Here is a 22,399-nt window from a genome sequence, read left to right on the forward strand (position 1 = left end):
CTCTGTGCTCCAAGCACCTTGAATGTAATCTGCAAATGAGCAGCTGGACTTCTTACAGGGGATTATTTAGAGATGAGTGTAAAGAGTTTGTGTTAGGATGGGGGCTGATGGTCAGCACATTCTGTTCGGTGCTCTTACGCACACAGTCTCTCGGGCCCCTTTGAAAATTAACCCCAACTTCCCCCACTGCTGTTCTTGAGGTATGCATTCTATTTGCACTTAAGTCTGGAGAAGAAGCGAAGTCATACCGAAGACAAATCTCTGGGGCTGTTCTATCTGATCTCGTTATCGAAGGTACCTATCCATTGTGATATCTAAGCGAGGGATATCATTGTCTTCATCTACCTAGTGCCTCAAGGGTGTGTATACGTGTCACTAAATACAATGTGGTTTCTGCTGAGACCAGCATGAGGATCTCCTGAGACACATGTTGTCAGGAGTCTTGTTTTGCTAGCAATCCTGTAGCACAGATGGCTGAGTACTGTAAATGACTCCTTTGAAGTTTTCCAGCACCTCTGTGTGAGTAGACCCAGTACGCCTATTAACTAATTGATCTGAATCAAGAACAGGATCTGGGTGCTCACTGCTCAGACACTGGCCTCTACATTCCAGGGGGCTGTCTACTCAGTGTCTTCTTCAGTTATGCTTCCAAAACTGATGGATTCACTACGGGCTCTGGGGCACTCTTGCCATTTGTCACTTTATTCCCTAGTTACTTCCTCCAAACAGAAAGATCATGTACAGTTTATCATGTTTTGTTCCAATAATTCCCTTAGAGTTCCCTTCACATGCTCTCCTGTTGTTTCATTAAAGGGCAAAAATATTGCCTAGCTTATAATTTCCATTAATGCCTAGCTGGAAACATGAGAGAGGTGGCCCTATTAAAATAATTGGCCTAAGATGACTCAGGGCTGGTCTACACTAGGGGAGGGGATTGATCTAAGATACGCAGCTTCAGCTACGTGAATAGCATAGCTGAAGTCGAAGTATCTTAGATGGAGTTACCTACTGTCCTCACGGCGCGGGATCGACATCCGCGGCTCCCCCTGTTGACTCCACTACTGCCGTTTGCGTTGGTGGAGTTCTGGAGTCGACAGGAGCACGCTCGGGGATCAATATATCATGTCTAGATGAGACGCGATATATCGATCCCCGAGAAATCAATTGCTACCCGCCAATACGGCCGGTAGTGAAGACATACCCTCATACAGTCAAGTTTTAATGGTATTGAATATGTATATTGTGTCAAGTTGCTGGTCCCTTCTGTACGCTGAGTGCTGCTGTGTCTAGATGTGTCTGCATCTAGTGGCTACCAGGCTTCCTGGATTACTCTTTTCCAGGAGGAATCAGAGGAGTGATGGTGCTCTGGGGGCTAATTGTAAGACATTTTGTTTGTTTTGCATTCTCTGAAGTGGAAGGCAGAATCTGCATGCACTCTGAAAAGACAGATCAGACACCGCTATCTCAAATGGACATCTTGGTAAATCACCTGATGGTTTGAAAGTCATTCAGGCTGTTGAGGGGAATCTCAGGGACACAAATGATTGATGCTCGCTATACCTATGCTATGGAATTTCATTAATATTCCCACCAATGCTTTCAATTGTTCTGCTGTAGGTAGGGGAGCCCTGGGGTAGAAAAGGCTATGCAGGCTTTCTAGCCTTTTGACTACCCTATCAACACGTTGATGGTAAAATATCAGAAGATACTAGAGCCTTGTTTATACTTGGGATCCCTATTATCTCTGAGTCTGATTAATGTTTTTGTAAACACTTTTAGTTGCTCAGTCCATGCAGGTGTAATTCTGTGCCTGTGTTACACATGGAAGCACATAATCAGGCCTGTGACTATTATGATAATTTGTTCCAGTCTATTGGCAGTTTCCTGATTTCACCACATTTGCCTGGAGTTTGGTGCCTCTTTGCTTTCAATACTGTGTTTTCCAGGAGATAAGTCCCCTCTAAAGGTGCCTGACTTCACATCTGAATCCTTCCCATTCCTTTGTGTCTTGTTCCATAGAGGTCACCAGGTGGGATGATGTTTAAACAGTCACAAGCCGCTTAAAAAAAACCCATTTGCCTCATTTTAACCCAGAGATTTCTTAAAGTTTTTAAAATGAGACTTTCAAACATTGATCAGTTTATGACAGAGGAAAGGAACCATGTAAGGGGTTTGTGGAACATGGAAAGCATGAGCAGTTTGGAGCATCTGCAGCTTCTAAGCAATTTTCTTCTGCCATCTTTGATGATATGCTATTTGTTCAGAAATGTAAATGTTTCTATTACTAAATGAACTCTGAAGTCTAAGCCTGTAAGGCTATGTTTCTGGATGAAGAACTAGGCAGTAAATCTCACCCACTACCTTTGAGCGGGACTATGTTTTTAATGTTGACACTTGTATGCCAATGACCTTGAAGGAATTTAGCTCAAGCACGTCTCTCCCTTTATCCAACATGACAAAAGCCTGACTGGTACCAAGGCTCCCTCCTTATCATGCAGTGATAAGCAGAAAAATCTGCACTCCTCAGGGGAGCCCTGATATCAGGTTTTGTATTTGCAGTTATCTGTGTGTTTTCATTGTTCATGATTCCTCTTTTGCCCTAAGATGGTTTGGTTTTGTTACATCTCAGACACAAGCTGCGATGCCCCCAGTGAACCTGCGTTCACAGAATGTAAGGCTGCTGAGGTCTCCGGGCCTCCCACCAGCTCCAGAAGCCTTCTCCTTTCCTCCATCCAGCTGCCACGTCGAGCCAGCATTCATGGAGGAAGAGAGAGTCGATACCCCAAAGGTATATCGTATAAATTACCTATCTTTCAATGTCGCTAAAGTTTTGGGGGGGGGGGGTAGTGTTAAATTACTGCCTGAAAGTAGCATTTGATATTGGAATGATCTGCACCTTTTCATTAGTTAATTGAAAGACCAGCCCCCCTTGGCATTAAGGGTATGTCTGTTTTCTAGTACAGAATCCCTAAGTGGAGGGGTAGGGTGGGGAGTTTGGCAGATTCTCAGCTTTTAGAAAGTGTTGTCACTCCACTGACTTCATTGGATCAACTCTGATTCATGCCAGCTGGGTTTACTGAAAGCTGCGTAGTCTTAAATGGGATAATCCTCTCTGCCCTCTCCAACTTTTTAGATCTTCTCTCCCTATTTGCCTCTGCAGTATTTAAAAGCAACTTATTCATCCTATCTTTGTATGGGTGATTTGGGGAAGACTGATTAGTCAGAGTGCACAATGAATTCCTTTATCAGATATTACCTACCTCCACCACCTACATGTAGGTGAGAAATGTGACCATTTCTAGAAACAAGATACAGGAATTGATCATGCCCCTTTGACAGTTTTACCTGTCCTGTGTCCTTTAATCTGGCTCCCATGGCTTTTAGTCTAACATTCAAAGCCCACTGAGCTGCCATGCTTTTTTTAAACAAATCAAACTCCATAGATTTTTTTTCCTCCTCCACCAATGTAAAAATTGCTCTGAAGACAATTGCTCAGGCACGCGTTTTGCTTGTGCAGTTGACTTATACATAATGTGTATTTCTCTCCAGCTTCACAAAGTGTAAAAATGGGCAATTGCATGCTGCTCAAACTTCCCAAAAACTCACTTTTGTGCTGAGACCAACATAGGAAACTTTCGGCTGAAAGTGAGGTTTTTTTCCCAGAAATGTAGACATTTGAGAAAAGGTTATAATGAAGCTGTAACCATAAATTTGTATTACCAGCTAAAGCTATTAGAATTTCACTCTTCTCCCTGCCTTATGAAATACAGGAAAATTGGCAGACAAGCATTTGTTTAAATAGAGTATTAATTTTTTACTGTAGTCGATATTTTGAACAGTAAATAGACAGTAGGGACATTCATTCTGACAAAGTATTAGCAAACTGCTGTGTCTCAACAGGATTACAGCTGATCCTCTCAGCAAGGCCATTTCTGTAACTAGAATTGTATATAAAAAATGCTCTGGAGACCATGTTAAACTGCAGTCCCATTTAATGGGTTTTGTTTCCTGCAATCAGACTGGAGGATTGTGTAGGCTGCCTTGCCCTCCACAGTTAAGGCTTAACTGAACTCTGTTAATAGGGTTTGACAACTCCACAGCTAAACTCTCTGAAGGGAGCAACAGCAAGTTTGATGTATTTTGCCATCAAACTATGTGTCTGTGGCAATACTTTGTAGGGAGGCAGAGAGAGATGTGAACTAGCAGCATGGAGAAAACTCGTGTTTGACATCAGACTGAATTGTTCACAAATGAGTTTATTCACACACTACCATGGGCATTCTCATGTTTGTTACCACATTATAATTTTAATCTTAGTGTATTATGTTTGGGTGGAGTCAAATCATCGTTTTAGTCCCTGCTTGCCACTCTGAAGGATTTCTTAGTTGTTGATGGTTAGAGGCTGACAGTTGTACTTTGGACCTTTTTCACATCACTGATTTGAATAGCTCTGGGTGGGAGCCCTTTCGCAGGGGAAAAACTGTTGATTCACTTTAAAGCAGGTGGCCTTCAGATCACAAGACTTAAAAGCAGCAGCCTTTGAAAATCAAACTCTTGTGTATCACCCTTCAGGTTTTTTTTAATAAATGCAGCTTGAACAGAATAGACCAGCACACAATACTTTATACTGTGGAGTCAGATCACACTGACCTTGAGAATATTGCAATGGCTAGATATTGCAGTCCACATCCACCAGAGGTTCTCAAACTGTGGTCCATATGCCACTGGTGGTCTGCAAAGAAATGACTGGCCATGTGGTGTTGGCTGTTCTCATCCATTTCAGCTGCTAAATTGCACTACAAGATGAATATGTTAAATACTTTCTATGTAAGAAACTATTATTGCTACAGGGATATTAAGTTTTTTCAAGTGGGAGAAGCAGAATTTTTACCTTGAAAAGGGGGAAGTGCCAGAGACTACAAACAATCCACTACAGTGATGGGTGGTAGCATAAAAATCTATATAGAGATGGTTCATGGAATCACATATAGGAAGGGAGGTGTCTGAGTTACTCCTAAAATGTGAGCCACACTGTGGAAAGAAAAAAAATTGTCAAAATATCAGGCAACAGATCCAAAGCTGTTCTTCGTAAATACCAACACATTCTACTACAAACACAATCTGGGCAGGTCTTCTCATAAGAATAGAGGAAGTATTTCCCTAGATCTGCATCACACAGGCTGTTTGCAAACATGTTGGTTTTCAAAATACTAATGGACACTTTGTTGTAGATTAGCTGTTCTGCAACACATTTTCCCCAAAAACATTTTAAAAAAATCATCATACAGGAGACTCTAATAGCCTTTTTTCATGTTAGAATTCTAGCTAGAGAACCCTGAATCGGGGCTGCCAGTTCATTAGATTTTGTTTGTGCATTAATTTAGTATTGATGAAGGTTTGACTAATACCATTAGTCAGCAAAACAGGGACTGAAACTGCAGTGTAAACTTCCCCATTATAGCTGTGCCCATGCATCTCAACTCTGTTACTCCACTCGTGCCCCTTTGCTAGTTCTGATCTGCAGCAGCCCTGGTCTGCCAATGCACATTAAAAATGGAGGAACAGAATCCCATATATGAACAGGAGCCAAAACCACTTGGTGTAGTGAACACTGGGCCCTAACTCATTTCTCTAGTAGAATCTGAATCTAGAGCTCCAACTTTTTTTTTTTTTTGGGCGGGGGGGGGAGGGAAGGAGGTTGCATTATCTTACTTTGATGGCTCTGTTTTTGTCCCATGTGGAGTTGGAAAAGCTTGAGGTGTTCAAGAAGGGCACAGAAAGCCATTTCCAGTATTCGAGTCTTGTTTTATAAGCACTCTTATAACAAGGGAAGTTTAGCTACTATTTTCTTTCTGACTGTATCACTTCATACATTTCTGAATCTATCGAAAGTTACTTGGTAAATATTGAACTTCCTTATTCAACAGATCTGCTCCCTTTAATCTGAGTCATATCAGCTGACTTTACTAAAATAAATTTGCTCTGTTTTTGTTGCTGCTGCTGAAGCATAACTAACAGAAGGCAAACTGGTTTCTCTCCTGGGTTGTGCACTGGTAGCAGAATTGTTAAGTAAGTGTCCATTGCAGAATATTTACTTTTGATGATGCATTAGCTAGGGGAAAACACAGCTTAACTCAGATCCCAGACTGGGTTTGCAGGCCATCATTTTATTTGCAAACAGACCAAGTTTGTCAGTTACTGAGAGGAATGTGAAGCTCATTATGCCATTTTACAATGGTATGGAAACCAGCTAAATTCAGGAAAAGCTCTCTGAAACTTATTCTCCTTCTGTATCTGACTTGTTACATCAAATCTCATCTATAGCTCTGTGTTAACAAATAAGTTGCCAGAGCCTTCCCAATGATTTGCACTCACCAGTTAGGTACTGGTGTATCCCTGGTTTTCTTCTTTCCTGATGACAGCATTAACAAACATTAAATCCTTATTTATTAAACACATTAGGGGCGGGGAGAGACAGCAAATAGGATGGAGTTTTCCATTGTTAGCTCAGTCAAGTTAGTATAATGTAATTGAAAAGCCCTCTTATTCTTCTTTAAGATGTTATCCACCTGAAACAGGGTGGAGAACAATCGATTTTTAATAAAATTTGGATTCGTTTAAATTTTTTTAAACCTGATTAAAATTAAATCTGATTTTAATACAAAATATGCTAAGGCCTAAACTTATTATAATCTCTTTAAAGGTTTAAATAAAAAATGCTGAATCCATTAGCTTCTATCAAAAACTGTGAGCTAAAGGCTGTTTTTCTTTATAAGGAAAGAATAAGGTGGGGGTGTCTTAATTTGAGATCAAGCTTTATAAATATGGCACAGTAGCTCACGCTAAATAATTTAAGAGACCGTCTCATTTTCAGGAGACTTAGGCAAGTGGGCAAATTAAGTTTCAGTCACTTTCACTTAGGCATTTGAAAACTTGCCCAGGCTGACCTGAAATAATCAGTTTAATTCACTCACTACAGTTAATCTCTGTTTAACAAATTGTTTAGTTGTATATATGAAACATATTTTGATAAGAGAAGTTTAAGTATCCAGAACATTTGAGGTAGTTTTGTTTAATCACCATAAACTTTATATGCTGCTTGTGTGTTTAATTAAATTTCAGTTCCCATCCTAATGCAGCTTGACACAAATCATGAGCAAAAAGATAATTATCTAGTAAATAAGCAATAAATCATTCACCATTTTCAAACATACCTAAATGTACAGTTGATAAGAATGAAAATAATAAGCTATATAATTGCTTAAATAAATGTACATAGTTATAATGTACTCTTAGATAGCAAAAAATGTACCAAATCTAGTGTAAAGGTTCTATTTAGTTGTAAATCAACATGTTTTAATGGTTATCAATCAGTGAGAATGTGCCTCTATTTAAAAATACCTGAAGTACCATTGGAAAAGTTTATTAAAATCGGTGATTTAAATTGAGACTTGCCTCTTGATGATTTAACTAGCTGATTTAAATCAATCCACCCTGGGCTGAAGACATTTAGTGGGCCATGTTGTAGCTAGAGAGGTAGCATAGGCTACAAGAAGCTAGCTAACATGCTTCAGGGTTGTTAGCCTGGATCTTACATAAGCATTGAGAGCTTTTCAGTTTTGGTCAGGTAACTCAATTGAAAGCCAATTGAAAGTCAAGACAGGGACGTAGGGCCCAGCGTTTTGCCTTTAGTGCAGATTTAACTGCTGGAGGTTGTGTTAGCAATGCTTCTAGCAAGGCCTCAGGTGTCACTAATGCTTTTCTGTTTTCAGGCTCCCTTGTGAAGAGGAAGCTGATTTATCTGTCATGCGTCCTCTGCCACTGCAAAAACAGTGGCAGGAATCAGTTGCATCCCTGCATTTGACATTGCTGTCAGACTCCTCAGAGGCCCCACTACTAGTGGTTAAACTCAGGGAGAAGACACACAAAGATTGGTCATTTGTTAACTTTTCTCTTGTGTTTAATAACTGGGAAGTTATGCTAGTTATAGAGCATGGCCAACGGAATTCCAGAGTGTAGTGGGAACATCTGGACTGTGCTAATGCTGCTTAGCTCAGGACCATGTGCAAAACTTTCATTCAAGTTTATAGCATTGCAAGGAAGACCTCAGTCAACAGGGATGACCTTCCCCATCTTATTGTAAAACTGACTATAGCTGGGGACATTGAAATTTTTCCTGTTGAACAGAAGCAGTGCTTCTGCGGTGTGGCATTGGCATCTCATTGACCACTGAACTGTTCTGTTACTGTCACAAAATTACATTAGTTCAGTATTAAATTGCACTAGCAGGAAGTGCATACAAAAGCCCCTTCTTGTAATGCAGTCACCCATTAGACTCTTCAGTCAGGACTGGGGAGAGACACTAGCAATCCATGAAATCAGAGTGTGTGGTGACGATGGCCCTTGTAGTTAATGCTATGCACGGCCATGCCAGAAAATAGTCCCAGTTTCATTCCTTGGGTCAGTAGGAGCACCTCGTATCACCCAGTGACCCCTACATGGCCAAGGAGCAGCACAGATGGACTTCAGAGGTTCTTGCCTTGTCCGTGATCAGAAAGAAGGTGCTTACAACTTGGTGGCTTGCAGGAATGGTGTGAAGGAGAGTATAGGGATTCCACAGATTGAGAAATAAACTGTTTTGGGCACCAAGCTGCTTGCTCAAGTGGGTTTTAAAACAGGTTGGAAATGTTATGCAGGAAACTCAAGAGTTTAAGAACAGGGGGAAGTTTAAGAATGAAATTGCAGAAGATATTTGGAAGTGTCCAGAATAAAACAATCCAAATGTACTCTAGGTAAAGCCTGAATGCATTCTTCCCCTTCTAAGTTTATCCCTAGAAATATTTAGCATTGTGCAGCGTGGAGGTGATGAACAGACAACTCCAGCTGTCCATGGGTATCACCCCAAAACGTGACTCAGCTTCTACCCAAGCAGGACTGGATAAACTAGAGACTTTCAGTTTTACCCTGAAGTCTCCTTTCCATGCGTCCAGAAAGCATGGAAATAAAGTAACTTTCTTAGAAACATACAGATCTTTTAGCCAACCAGGCAGTCATTTCTCATCTGGAGGGCTTTGTGGATCCTCCATCTGGGCATAGGTGAATGCCTGCCCTTTTCCTAGGTCTAGTGATCATCTGGCTTACAGGGTGCTCCCCACTAACCCTTATGCAGGTATAGACATTACATTCCCAGACTAGGTAGTGAGAAAGCAAAGTCCACAGAGATGTGTGGGCAATTGGACCAACCCCAAACAGCTCAGCAGTTAACTAATTATGAAGTTAATCTGATAAGACTAAACTCTGTAGAGAACTCTACACCGTTCTGTAAAATTGCAATTGCTTAAATGTCTGGGGATTAGTGAAGAGCAGGAAGGTAATTATCTGGTTGGAGGGACTTGAAATGAAAATGCAGAAGAGGAAAATTCAGGAGCAAAGTACCTCACAGACTCCCATGGTTGGAATGCTCCTTCTGAAGGGTTTGGAGAAGATTCACAGCACTGTACATAATAAATGGCAAAAGCATAATATTAAATATTCAGTATTAGACAGGAATAGAGGATTCAACTATTTCTCCTAAAACCACCTTAAACCAAGAATGAGGAAATGTTATTAAATCCATGAAATGTCAAACCCAAGGATGCCTCTTTATTCTTTCATCTTATGTCCAGACATCCCTACTGAGCTAGACCATGGATGGGTTCCTGCACTACACTTGACAACTATTCCCTAGCCTCCACTGAAAGAGATTCCACTCTTCCCTAGGCAATTTTTTCCAGTTCTTAACAACTCTGACAGTTGGGAAGTTTTTCTTAATATCCAACCCAAACCTCCCTTGCTGCCATTTAAGCCCATTGCTTCTTGTCCTATCCTCAGCGGTTAAGGAGAATAATTTTTGTCCCCCCTCATTGTAACCATCTTATGTATCTGAAAAGTTACGTTCTCCCTCAGTTTTCTCTTCTTCCCCACTAAACAAACCCAATTTTTTTCAGTCTTTCCTCATAGCTCATGTTTTCTAGACCTTTAATCATTTTTGTTACTCTTCTCTGGGCTTTCTCTAAATCCTTCCTGAATGTTAATTCTACTTTATTATCTTAGAAAAATAAACATTTCTTATTTACTAGATATCTAATTTTTTATTCATGAGTTGTGCCAAGCAGTATTTGTATGGAAATTGGAATTAATTTAAAAGTGCACAGAAAAGAAATTTAAAATCATGAGTTAAAAATCTTACTTGTGCTGGATACATAAAAAATAAGTATCAAAACTGCATTTAAAACATACTGATTGGTTAAAGGAAGTGTCTGTAGTTAATGAATTGAACTAAACATTTCAGATCACCATGTCCATCAAGATTTTGAGTTCTAATAGATCTCATCCTCACTCTCCATTTTTATTCGTAGATTGGGAGAACACACTTCCTTGCTTTTTCAACTCTCTCAGTTTTGAACGAGCTGGTAATTGAACTTGAACTACTTGAATAAACAAATGAAAAAATATTCTCTATGTACCTGCAGAAGAAGCTACTTACTGTCAAAAGCCGATTTAGCACTTCAACAAACTCTGGTGCTTAGCCAGTGACTTCCATCAGTTTAGTGGTTTGACTTTCTTTAAAACTCCAGCAGCAAATATGAACTGTTGAATTTTTTAAATTTTAATTTTAATTTTTGTAAATTTAGTCCTTAACATAGGTTGTCATGAAGTTACATTAATATTGAAATTAAGTGGGCTTATTTTGAAAAACAAATTTATTTTGTTTAAATTTTTAGAAGTCCATGTAAAATAAAATGGAGGGTTTTTTGTTTTGTTTTTTTTTAAATGATTTTTATCCACCCTGATCTTGGCAGAAGAAAAAAGTAGCAGCCCAGGCCAGTCTTACAAAAGGAAGCTGCTTATGGCTTCTAGGGTACTTTAGAGACGGAACTATTTTTAATACTACTGCATGAAGTACTCGCCATAGTATGGTATCAACACAGGCTCCATCTTTGTCCAATTCACTATTAAGGAATCAAAATGTAAAAGTATCTGAACAAACTGATGATGTTCATTTTCCCATGCAAGTCCCAGACACCCCCACATCAACTGGACTGAGCAGACACAAGATAGGAGGAATGGAGCTTTAATGCAAATGACCAGTTCTAAGCATGAACCAAGGAAGGGCATGTTGGCTGATCCTTTGTGAAATACACTTATTGTTTGGCCGTTTTACAGAAACGGTGCAGAAATTAAATAGGGCAAACTTGGTCTTACGAATGCTTATTTACCAGACTCAATTAAACAATGGACAGACTGAAGAGAACAAAATTAACGTTTCATAAATGTAAATATTTTGTGGCTAAGCTTGAAGCAGATTTTATGAGACACTGACAAGAATAAGTGTTATGGAAGCTAAGACTTATTGTTGGAATCTCTCAAGTTAACAAAAAAATAAGGTGACCAGTGATTCCACTCTTCTGGAACCTCACTTTGGAACTCTGAACTGGTCTCTGATTTAAATCAGAGGACTTCGCAGATGACACTGAATATCCAAGCTGCCTTGAATCAGTCTCAGTCTGTGTCCCACAATATAGGGCAGAGATTTTACTCTACATGGAGCCTCTATGCTAGTAATTGAATGCGGTCTTTCTTCCTTTCCCTGTGGCATTTAGGTAAACGGCTGCTTGCTCGATCCTTTGCCCCCTATGGTGATTAGGAAAGGATGCCAGTCACTGCCTACTAGCATGATGGAAACCTCTATTGATGAGGGGATAGAGACAGAAGGCGAATCAGAAGACGATCCCGCGCAGGCATTTGCAGCCCTCCAAGCAACCCGCTGTGGGAAAAGACGTCACACTCTGGCAGAAGTGACCAACCAGCTTGTCATGATGCCAGGCACAGGTACATAAATTGTAGAGGTCTCTGCAGAAGTTTAAGGCTCCAAGAGCCCCGCTTGTTACATGCTGAATGAAACTAGCTTGGTTTGTGTCTTAATAAATGAAAAGCTGCTTTTCTTGATCATTATTAATTTATTTGAGGCAGATATGAAGACAGGGGAGCAAACTGACAGCTGGCCTATGCAAGCACCACTGTATCCAATCTAATGGCAATGTAGAAAGGGTAGAGGGTGGCACGCAATTTAAATGAGTTACACTTTTGGCATAATTAACAATCCCAACATATTTAATTTCCAGGTGATGTTTGTGCCTAGAAAAACACTAGTTTCTCTGGCAGCCCCATGCCAATGTGGGGATGCAGCAATGCCAAGTTGGGGTATGATCTTGTCAGCTCCCCCAGGTTGAACAGAATCTAGATAGTATTTGAATGGGAAATTCCTCAAGAAAACGAGTGTGGTGAAGGAAACAAGATTGGTGACTTAATGGCATTCTACCAGAGTCAGTACTCAGAGGTCTTAGTGCAAGGCTAAAGCCCTCAGCTGTTGTCTTTTAGCAATTATAGAGCCAAGTTCATAACCACATCTAACCATTCAAGATTCCATAGCAGTTCTGCAAGTGTTGGTTCCCACTCGCCCTGCTAGGTTCCAGTTTGGGTAATTCCATTCTGCCTCCCTGAATTCCTACTGCAGTTTCATTTGGATGTGGAATGCACATCTTCATGTCCCCAATAGTTGTGTACTGTACCTGTCCACTGTAAATGGCTTCTGTGTTTCACCCCAGTGGTGAATGAAGTTATTGTTTGAAAAGCGCTTTGGGAGCACAGTATCCCTGCTAGCAAGCCATTTAACTTATTTTATCCTTCAACTTAGTATTAAAACCAGGGGTGTGACCCCATTGCAGTGCTGGAAGTATTAGTGTGTTTATAAAGCTTGCATTTTTCTTACACTTCCTCCATGCCAGTCACTGGAGACCGTGCTGGCAGAAATGGCTCGAACCTGTGGTGCTTTGCTTTGCTAAAATACTGCACTTTTCATTTAATCTAGTGCTTGTATTTCTCACAGGGAAAGTCTACTCCTTGGATGAGAATCCATCTTTGGGCAGCATTGACTCAGAATATGATATGGGATCTTTTCAGAGGGATCTTAACTTCCTTGAGGACACTCCTACACTGAAAGAAATGGTGCTGGCCAACCAGTCAGCACCCAGAATGACACCCCCTTTCATAGGCCTGAGACCTGCCAATCCAGCCATGCAGGCACTGACCTCCCAGAAACGAGAGGCCCACAACCGCTCCCCCGTCAGTTTCCGAGAGGGGCGCAGGGCATCTGACACATCCCTCACACAAGGTAACCGTTTCACTGTTGTCATGAGAAGTTAGACACAAATTTAGTACCATGTGTGCTTTAACCCAAGCTTTAGTGGCGAAATATGGCTCAGCTGGGCCCTGCAGGGTTCAGCTGGCTGTGCTGACCCAATAGCAATAGTTTTGCTGATATTGTTCTGTTTGACTTTTGTCCAGGAATTGTAGCATTTAGACAGCACCTTCAGAATCTGGCACGAACCAAAGGAATCCTGGAGTTGAATAAAGTCCAGCTGCTATATGAACAGATGGGATCAGAAGAAGAGCCCAACCTAACATCAACTGCTCCCCACTTGCAGAATCTTGTAAACAGCCCCCCTCAGGTGTGTGTTAAGCACTGATAATGTGCTTGGTGCAGTACAAGCCACAGGCACAAACAAGCCCCTTCCTCAAAGAGACAGATAAAGAAGAGAGGAGATGCACTGGGAGACCTAGAAGAGACATTAATTTAGAGCTTAAATTTGCTCCTCTCCCCCTGACTTGCATAATGGAGGGTAAAGCAGGTACTGAGCTCCTGTGAGGTGGTGTTTGCCAGACTTGTGGAACCAGTGAGATGGTATTCTGGGCCCTTCAGATCTAACAGATTGTTAGTTTGTCTAAAGGACCTGTGTTTTAGATGCAAATAGAACTACATTCTGTTCTGCCACAGTGGAGTTACTGTGCTGTAACAGAACTGACCTCCGCCTGTCATTTTAAAGATAGTTGGTGGTATATCACTTGGTCAGCTTTGGCCTTCTTTTGCCAGACAAAAGTCCAGCTAGTTGCTTCCATTTTCCTTTATTTGCCTGTTTGTAATAAAACAGGAGGCAGCAAATGTAAATAAGTGCTTTCTATCTTTTCTCTTTGGGCCCACCTCCTCGGGCGAATAATCAGCATGGATGGTCAATAGAACCTCTTGTACCCCTTGCAAAATGTTCTAGAGACTAAATCTGAAGCATGATAATCCCAGGGCTTTCTCACAATTTGCTGAGATTTAGATGCCATTCCTCATTCTCTGGAAACCAGAAAGTCACAATCCATTCGGAAGAATGTGTCATTAAGTCTGATATGTCCGAGCTCAGTTGTGGTGCCAACCAACGAACTGTTCTCTCTCCAGCCACATAAGCAGCTATCGTGCCTGTTGGAGACACCCACTGTGTGTGTAGTTTTTTTAAATTCGTATCAAAAGCCTTTTGTCTTTGGTTTTAAAACTCTGAAAAGAGGCAGACATATTCACAGGGTCAGGATCACTTTCTCCTGGTGCCACTGGGATCTGAGAGCAGATGAGTCAGAAAATACCTTGTATTTCTCCAGGTTAGTCAATTGTGTGCCTTTTCTATTATGTGGCATAGAGGAGAATTCTAAACAATCATATCTAACTTCTAAACAATCCTAAATGAGCAATGAGCCCTGCAGATCAAGTGGCACTAGAGTGTAAGCAGCTCCCTAAAGGGTTTAAGCAGAAAATGTAGCTTCTGTCTGGAGGAATTAAACTGTGCTCTTACCTTCTCTTCCCAGGAGGAAGCTTCTCAGCAGCAGGAGATTGTATCTGCCTTCCCTAATGGCGTGCATCCACAGTTATTATCGAGACGGCAGAGCTTAGAAACACAGTACTTGCAACACAGACTGCAGGTATGGTGCCTTCCTCCACAATGTCAAGCCAGCCATTGATAGTATACACCAATGTAGCCAGTTATTTTCAATGAGAAAAATGGTGGATAACTAGTAAAACAACAAATTCAAGTTACACCTTGTGTAATAGCGTCTCCTTTGGTTGCTGCAGCTACTGCTTCTGGTTTTCTACTTTCTTAGCCAGTTACTTATGTGCTAATTAGAGGCAAATGAGGGTAACAGGAGTTCAGTGACAGTTCTTGGTAGCTCCTCGCAGTTGCATTCCTTTCAGGGATATGTACCAAGATCTGCTTTGGGGAGTGATCTGAGGAGCCTCTGTCCTTTTTCATCTCAGAGTAACATCTCTTTTTATTTTTACTGGTTTTCTTTTAAGAACACAAACTCTGCAGATTCTTCCAGCTTGTATACTAAAAATTCCCACAGAAGTCTAACATCCAAGAATGTTTGAAATCAATTACAGCTACCAGTTAGTACATAATCATATCTATAATGTAGAAACAGACCAACATTTTCAAGTGTGCTTGAGCTCTGAGTGGTTCAGATTATTTTGGGTATCCAACTTGAGTGAGATTGGGCTTGGTTTTTCAGAATGCAGAGTACCTCCAACTACCACTAGCTTCAGTTATAGTTGAGGGTGATTACTTACTTTGAAAGCTGTTTGGGGCAAATACTATATTTTAGTTACATGTGCCTAGCACAATAGGATCCTGATCCCTGACTGGGGCCTCTAGGCACTACCAGTAACTGGTGGTGCTGGTGCTAGATAAATTAAAGTTGGACATCCAAAACTTGCACATCCACTTTTGAAAATGCTGCCCCCAATCTCTTAAAAACGCTCAGGTTGTGTTAGGATAAACAAGTACTTCCCCAGCTGAGACTTTCTGGGACAGTTCAGTCTCTCCTGGACTCTCATCCATTTAAAACAGTGCATTTCATTTCACATTTTAAATCCATCATCTTTTGGTACTGTTGCAGAAACCCAGCCTGCTGTCAAAAGCCCAGAATACCTGCCAGCTGTACTGCAAAGAACTGCCTCGAAGCCTGGAACAGCAGTTACAAGAGCACAGGTGAGAAGCACCTGGCATTGGCCACTGCCAGAAGACAGGATACTGAACTAGATGGACCTTTGATCTGACCCAGTATGGCCTTTCTTATGGTTCACAATCTGTGTAGATGAGTAATTTGCATGTAACTTCCTCCCAGGAGGAATAGGGGAAGAGAGACATTCTTGGGACAGGCAAACTCTTATCTAAAAATCTCTACGAACACAGTACTAAGGCCCTTCAGGTTTTTCCAATTTCACCCAAATTTTGGCTTTTCAGGATCTGGGAATTTTTTGCTTATGAGGCCAGGCTGATGGGCTGGCAAGGTCAGCCAGGGCTCTGTCCAGGGAGTGGGGGGGTGGGTGGAGGTGCGGAAATGATACTCACAGGGTGCAGTCTTCTGCTACCCTCCTGAGTCCAGCTGTATGGTGTAGCCCTGTTTACTTCCTCTGTGCAATGGAGGAGAGCAAGACTAACAGGGAGCTGGGTCTCAACAGCCACCACTGCCTGACTACTGCAGTGATGATAAAGTACCATAAAAGTTTGATTCAGCAGATAGTGGTGCATCCTTAGCTTTCTTTAGTGTGCAGAGGTTCTGGGAGTTGGGGACAGTGTTCCTATACTTCTGTACTCATGGTTTCCAATGAAAGTTTCTGTACCATGTATTGCAATATTTATGGTAACTCAGAACATGAATGATGTGGTGTCTCAGAATCCCTGCAGTCATTTGGGTATTTCCTGCTTTTTGTCCATGACCAGATAATTTTACTACAAAGAACATGAGGAATTCCTGTAAGCCAGGCTTTTACAGACATCAGAAGGGACAATCAATTCAAAATGAGTCTTCTCTAAAACTGTCTTGCTTGTTGTTATGTCGACAGCAACAACGGAGTTTAGATTGGAAGAGATCTTTGTCTCTTCCACCCTCCCTTTTTTCTCTTTTTGTAACCGGTTTCACTGTTTTCTCTGTGTAGTTAAATTGCTAGGCTCAACCGCAGTTAGAGAAAACTGATACAAAAGCAAGAAGAGTGAGGGTATACAAAGGCCTGTATAACGGTCAGCTAAAAACTGGCTCTGGTTTCTGTGTGAAAGAGCCACAGAGTTGAAGGTCAGAAGGGGTCTGACCTTACAGCCAGAATTAGACAAAAGTATAACAGCAGTCAGGAGACTCAACTCTTGAGTGCCAGAGGCAGAGAACAGGCAGGACGAAGGTGCACCAATGTCCAAGGCCCCTGCAATGGCAGGGAATTGATGTAGGGAGACATATCCACATAATCCATGTGTCTGTAATCCACAAACACTGGTAGAGGGACTTGAAATCTTCACTTGCTTTCTCGTTGTCCCTTTATATCTAGAGTGAGCATCAAGAGTGGCTGTAGAATTGAGGGGTAACACTGACTCTTGCTTGAGGGCTAAGGCTGACAACCATCCAGAATGTTATGTTGCTGACCAAAGCAACTTCATGTGCTTTTTCACATCTTAAAGAAAACATAGTTGTGTGTAAGAAAATATAAACTATCTAAACTAGGTGAGCTGGGAACAGTCTTGTTCCGCCTCTCCTATCTACAATTTTGGTTAAAGTTGGGATGTTGATTAGTTAATGAGAATTTTTTTATGATCCAGCACCCTTAGCATTTTTGTGGGGGCGAAGTGCGGCTTTTTCAATAAATTATTCCTGCTGCATTATAGTGCATAAGGTTCATTTATTTGCCAAGCATAGTCTAGTTTTAATTGGTTAGAATAATACTTTATAGTCTACTAGAATATGTCCTGTAATGTTAGCCATGAGAGACCTTACTGCATTGTCTCTGCTTTTGCACCTTTGGTAAGAAGCAGGGAGAGACATGTTGAGTGTGCAGATTAGCAAAGTGACAATTAACAAGGTTCAGTTGTAAATGAAACCCAACTAGCAGTTAGAGATTGGCTTTCTCAAAGAAACCCAATGTACGTTTCACCACTCTCCTCTGCCATTGCTGTTAGTGATTAGCAGACAAATCTCACTAAGTATTAATATTTCAAAGACTGAAAATAATTCCTATTGATGTCCTTGATTCAGGCTGCATCAGAAGAGACTCTTCCTCCAGAAGCAGTCCCAGCTGCAGGCTTATTTTAACCAGATGCATATAGCCGAAAACTCATACCCAAGGTCAAGTCAACTGCCACTTCCAGGCCAGGAGGAGCAGCAGCAGCAGCCGCTGACACAGTTCAGCCTGGCACAGCCCTTGAGCCCTGTAATGGAGCCTTCCTCAGAACAAATGCAATATGACCCTTTCCTTAGCCAGTATCAGAAACTACAGCTGGAGTCATTGCCACCATCACAGATCCACAGCTCACCTGGGCTGCCATTGCAGATTCATGTGCAACAGCAGCCACCACCACCGCCACCCTTACAATATTCCTATCAGACTTGTGATTTGCCAGTGGTCACTTCTTCTGAGCCAGACTACCCAAACCAGTGCCAGTATTCCATGAACCCAGCCCAGCAAAGCAATGTAGCATCACCAGACAACCAGAGGAGCTCAGCACCTCATGAGTCTCAGTCCAACTATGAGGCATTAGCCCTTTCAGAGTTGCCAGGACTTTTTGATTGTGAAATGATGGAGACTGTTGACCCACAACATAGTGGCTATGTCTTGGTGAATTAGCCACCCTGCAGTGTTCACTTAAGAATGGAAGACAGGTGAAGTGAAGGAAAAGCATCTGAATTTTCATTTTTGTTCCAACCCTAAAATTCATGGCTTATTTTCCAACCCCTGACCTACTGAGGGATGTAAAAGCCACCTGACTGGTACTAGCCAGGGATGGCTAAAAGCTACATAGCCATTGGTTCATCCTGTCAGTGCTATGCCACAAACCCCGTGGCAGGGGCTGGAGATGGATACTGCAATTTGGTCAAACAAAGAACCAGTTTGCAGAGAAGGAGATTACAGATGTAGTTTTAAAGAAAGAAAAGGGTCCCTTCCAAAAACTGGATACTCTGTTAGCATCCATCCAGTACCAGATGAAACCTGCTAAAGATCTGCAAAAGAAAGGAGATTAAATGAGTGATACATTGTACTTCTTGGCAATAAAAGCAATATATTTTTCATCGCAACTCAGACTTGGGTAACCTGAAGGCAAATCAAGAACTCATGAAACTTTAGTGCATGGTGGATTTAAAGGAAAGTTGCACTTTGGCATTGAAATGTTGATTCTAAGCTACTGATTTTGCATTAGTCCACAGTAAGTCTCAGAGGACATCAGGTGTTTCTCCAACAGACTCCACATCCTCTTACTAGCAACAGCATTTCCCCAAACTTGCCAAAAAACTTCTAACTGCCCATCCTGGGAAGTTTCTGGAACTTTGACAAAATGATACACTGACCTAGTCAAAAGAGAGCTAGGTCTGATATGGGGCACTGCAGTGTTTTTAGAGGCCTCTGAATGGGGTACAGAATACTCCAAAGGTAAAGGATCAGTTAACAGAGATGTGAAAGTACCAAGAGGAGGTCTGCAACTGCAGCAAATGACATTGTCAAAAAGGTCAGCCAGGGTAGCATTAGAAATCAGCTCTTTTTGTGGACAGTCTCTTGTGGAGGCCTCTGCCTTGGAGCAGCTGTGGTCACTGGAGAGGATACATCTGTCCTCTGTCGCTTTTTAAAAATAACTATTTTGAATTTACAGTATGCGTTGCTGGTGGTTTATTAAGCTTTGTATATTTGGACAATTAAGGTTGTAGAACTTAAGGACAAAACAAAATGAGCTTAAAAACCCCATGTGAAGTGATAGTGCTGTGCCTTTTTGGGTTCTTTATCAGATTATATGCTTTTTTTCCTGAAGAAAGTAGACAGTACCCCATTTATATCCATGCTAAAGCCAAAGTCACTTCAGAGCATGTGTTCCACCATGTGGAATACAATGCAACTTCCTTAGTGTTTTGATTGCTCATCTCTATGTGAAATGTTCAAAGTATTACAGCAATATTTAGTGTCAAGAACTGTTGCTATATTAACCATTTCAACAGATACTCACTTTGAGCAAGCACTTGAGTCCCCAAACCCTTGCAGTTCACAAAATGTCAGGCAGCAGCTGGGCTTTGGATCCATAGAAAGGACAGGGGTAATCACTGTAATGTGGGTTGTCTCAAGTGTTTGAAATACTGAGAGACATTATTAAAGGAGAACCTAGTACCCCATAGTTGGAGAGTTTAGTCCTTTGTGAGCAGATGAACACACAAAGCACAATGCAGGTTCTTTAAAGCACAAAGAACAGCAGAGAAGCAGGTACTGCTTATGAAAAACACCCTTTGATGTCTGGAGGGTTTTCCCTTTTCATTAAGTTCAAAGTGAGGAAAGAGGCAAAATATACTAATAGCTCCATCTGTATCTATCACTACACAATCACTAACCTTGCGCCTGACACTTTGCTCTCAAACCAAAGTTTTGTTGCAAGTTCCCAACCCCACCAATCTGGGCTGTCACTTTACACTGACCCACAGGCAAGTTCTACAATCACTATATAAAGCACTAAGGCATTGGACTGAATTGGTGGTAGCAGAAGAGAGAATTCCTGATACACTGAGAAAAGCCCAGTCAGTTTATAATCAGATTTTCTGACCAACTAATGTCATGTCATAAACAGAAGAGTTATCAAAGATCAGACTGCAGAACCATTTTTTTCCTTCAGAGAAATAAGCAGTCAGCACACAGAGCAATAATACAGTATTTACATGGCAAAGGTAAAACAAAATCTAGTGACTATATATTAGTCAGCTTTAAACAGGAAAAAGTTCAGCACTGCTGCCAGCAATTGCCTTATTTCCTAGCATGCTAAAATCTGACTGACCTGTGGTGCTTATACAGCACATTGTGTAATATTGGTCACTAATCCACTTGTTGTGCAGTCAGATTTGTTCAATCAAGGCTTTGTATTGACTACACGTTGATTCCAAAGCCATTGCTGGGAGGCAATTTGAAATCCCATGTAAGCTGAAGCATGGAATCTCAGCTTAAAGGTTGTGCCCACTTACCCCTTTCTTTATGGCTAGATGGCAAAGAGGTCCACTAATGCTTTGCTGTTGTAACATGGGCTCCTGATCTGGGGGAGGTTGAGAACCACCAACCTAAAGACTGTTTTAAGGTGACTTAATGCCATCTGCATAGAAACCTTTATAAATGGCATCCCATCCTCATCCATGGACACGCCTGTGTGAAGGGGTAAAAATCTTCACATAGCCCCTAGGTTTTAAGTGACTTGTAGAGAGCAAGCAACTGGCAACAACAAACACTGCAGCGGAACAAAGGGCAAGCCCAGTGGAGTCTAAGCATCTCACCAGGGCAGGTGACCACATGCAGCGAGAGTGGGCAGCAAGGGGCCACTTAAAATATTAAGCAAACATTTGTGCACATACGAGGCCAGACTGAATACCCAGAGAGCTGCGTGAAAGAGAAGCAAACGATGGATATAGAAATGTCTCCATAGCATGAACAATCAATTCAGAAGCCCAGTTCTGCACAGGGAGTTGAGTTACAAAACATGGCCTGCCCCTTTTCTTAACTATTTCCACAACAAATCCTACCACCCCATACATAGTAGGCTGACATGGAGCAGGATTCAGGGGCACAGAGAGCAGAATTACTGTTGTAGTTTGATCTCTCCATCATTTTAGTCATTTCTTTTACCAGAGGGTCCCAACTAGTTTAAACTGCTGAGTTTTGGAATGCAGGTATCTAGGGAGCTAAAGAGTTTTGAATGTTATGAACACGAAGTAGCTTAGATCTCCCTCAACTAACAGCCTGTTTAACATTTCATGTCATTTTCTATAGACAAACATTTCTAATGCCACCCTAGACTATTTTGTGGGCACCACTCGTTGTATTCATGCTACTTTGAAGTGGCTGCTTTTGTTCAAGTCTGTTGTGCCTAACATTAGAGGATTGTGTATACTACTGTATAGTGAAGTATTACCTTTAGTATCTTGTATTACAGTTCCTTTGAAGAGACTTTGGTGAGATGTATATGGGGTAAAAATTTCATATGGAGAAAAGTGCAATATGTGTGTGTGGTACGTTCTTTAATGTATTTTTTTAAAGAGTTAGAGGGTTTAGTCTTTGCTTTGGGATAAATGCACTAGTTTTGTGAGCTCCAGTTGGGCAAGTGCATCTGTAGTAATTACATGCAACTGGTATACTGGACTCTGTAAAGCAATTACAGTGTATTAATACAAAATAAAGAGTATGTACATTTCATTTTTAAATCTTTAGTAAGCTAAAATGGAATCGAAAATTGTTCTACACTATAAGCTTAGCAAGCACCATGGTAGCATTATCCTTAAGTTATTCTAATGGCAGGCTGCAGCTGAGACACCAAGATACAAATGAAAAATAAGCTTGTTTCTATTACCAGTGTTGGGTTCTCTGGACTGTCTTTTTCAAGATGGTACAAAACAAAACTCCCTTTATTTCATATAATTGATCTCAGAAGACAAATGTGAAGGAAGAAAATGTATTAATAGCCTCACACAATAGCTCCATTTCTGT

The 22,399-nt window shown here is 41.2% G+C and overlaps 1 protein-coding gene across 8 annotated transcripts in view; it reads left to right on the forward strand.

Annotated features, from left to right (window-relative positions):
- Positions 1–22,116, forward strand: part of SIK2 (salt inducible kinase 2) — a 106,715-nt gene extending 84,599 nt beyond the window's left edge. For 7 of the 8 annotated variants that reach the window (XM_050922011.1, XM_050922012.1, XM_050922014.1 and 4 more), the window contains 7 exons: positions 2,630–2,788; positions 11,643–11,871; positions 12,929–13,213; positions 13,387–13,550; positions 14,725–14,838; positions 15,814–15,905; positions 17,938–22,116. In XM_050922011.1, coding sequence (XP_050777968.1) covers positions 2,630–2,788; positions 11,643–11,871; positions 12,929–13,213; positions 13,387–13,550; positions 14,725–14,838; positions 15,814–15,905; positions 17,938–18,526 — 1,632 coding nt within the window. In that variant the 3' untranslated portion in view covers positions 18,527–22,116. The remainder of the gene's footprint in view (positions 1–2,629; positions 2,789–11,642; positions 11,872–12,928; positions 13,214–13,386; positions 13,551–14,724; positions 14,839–15,813; positions 15,906–17,937) is intronic. The other variant, XM_050922010.1, reaches the window with a different exon arrangement.
- The last annotated feature ends 283 nt before the right edge of the window (positions 22,117–22,399 follow it).

This window comes from Gopherus flavomarginatus, chromosome 13 (genome assembly GCF_025201925.1).
Source record: "Gopherus flavomarginatus isolate rGopFla2 chromosome 13, rGopFla2.mat.asm, whole genome shotgun sequence".
Taxonomy (NCBI): domain Eukaryota; kingdom Metazoa; phylum Chordata; order Testudines; family Testudinidae; genus Gopherus; species Gopherus flavomarginatus.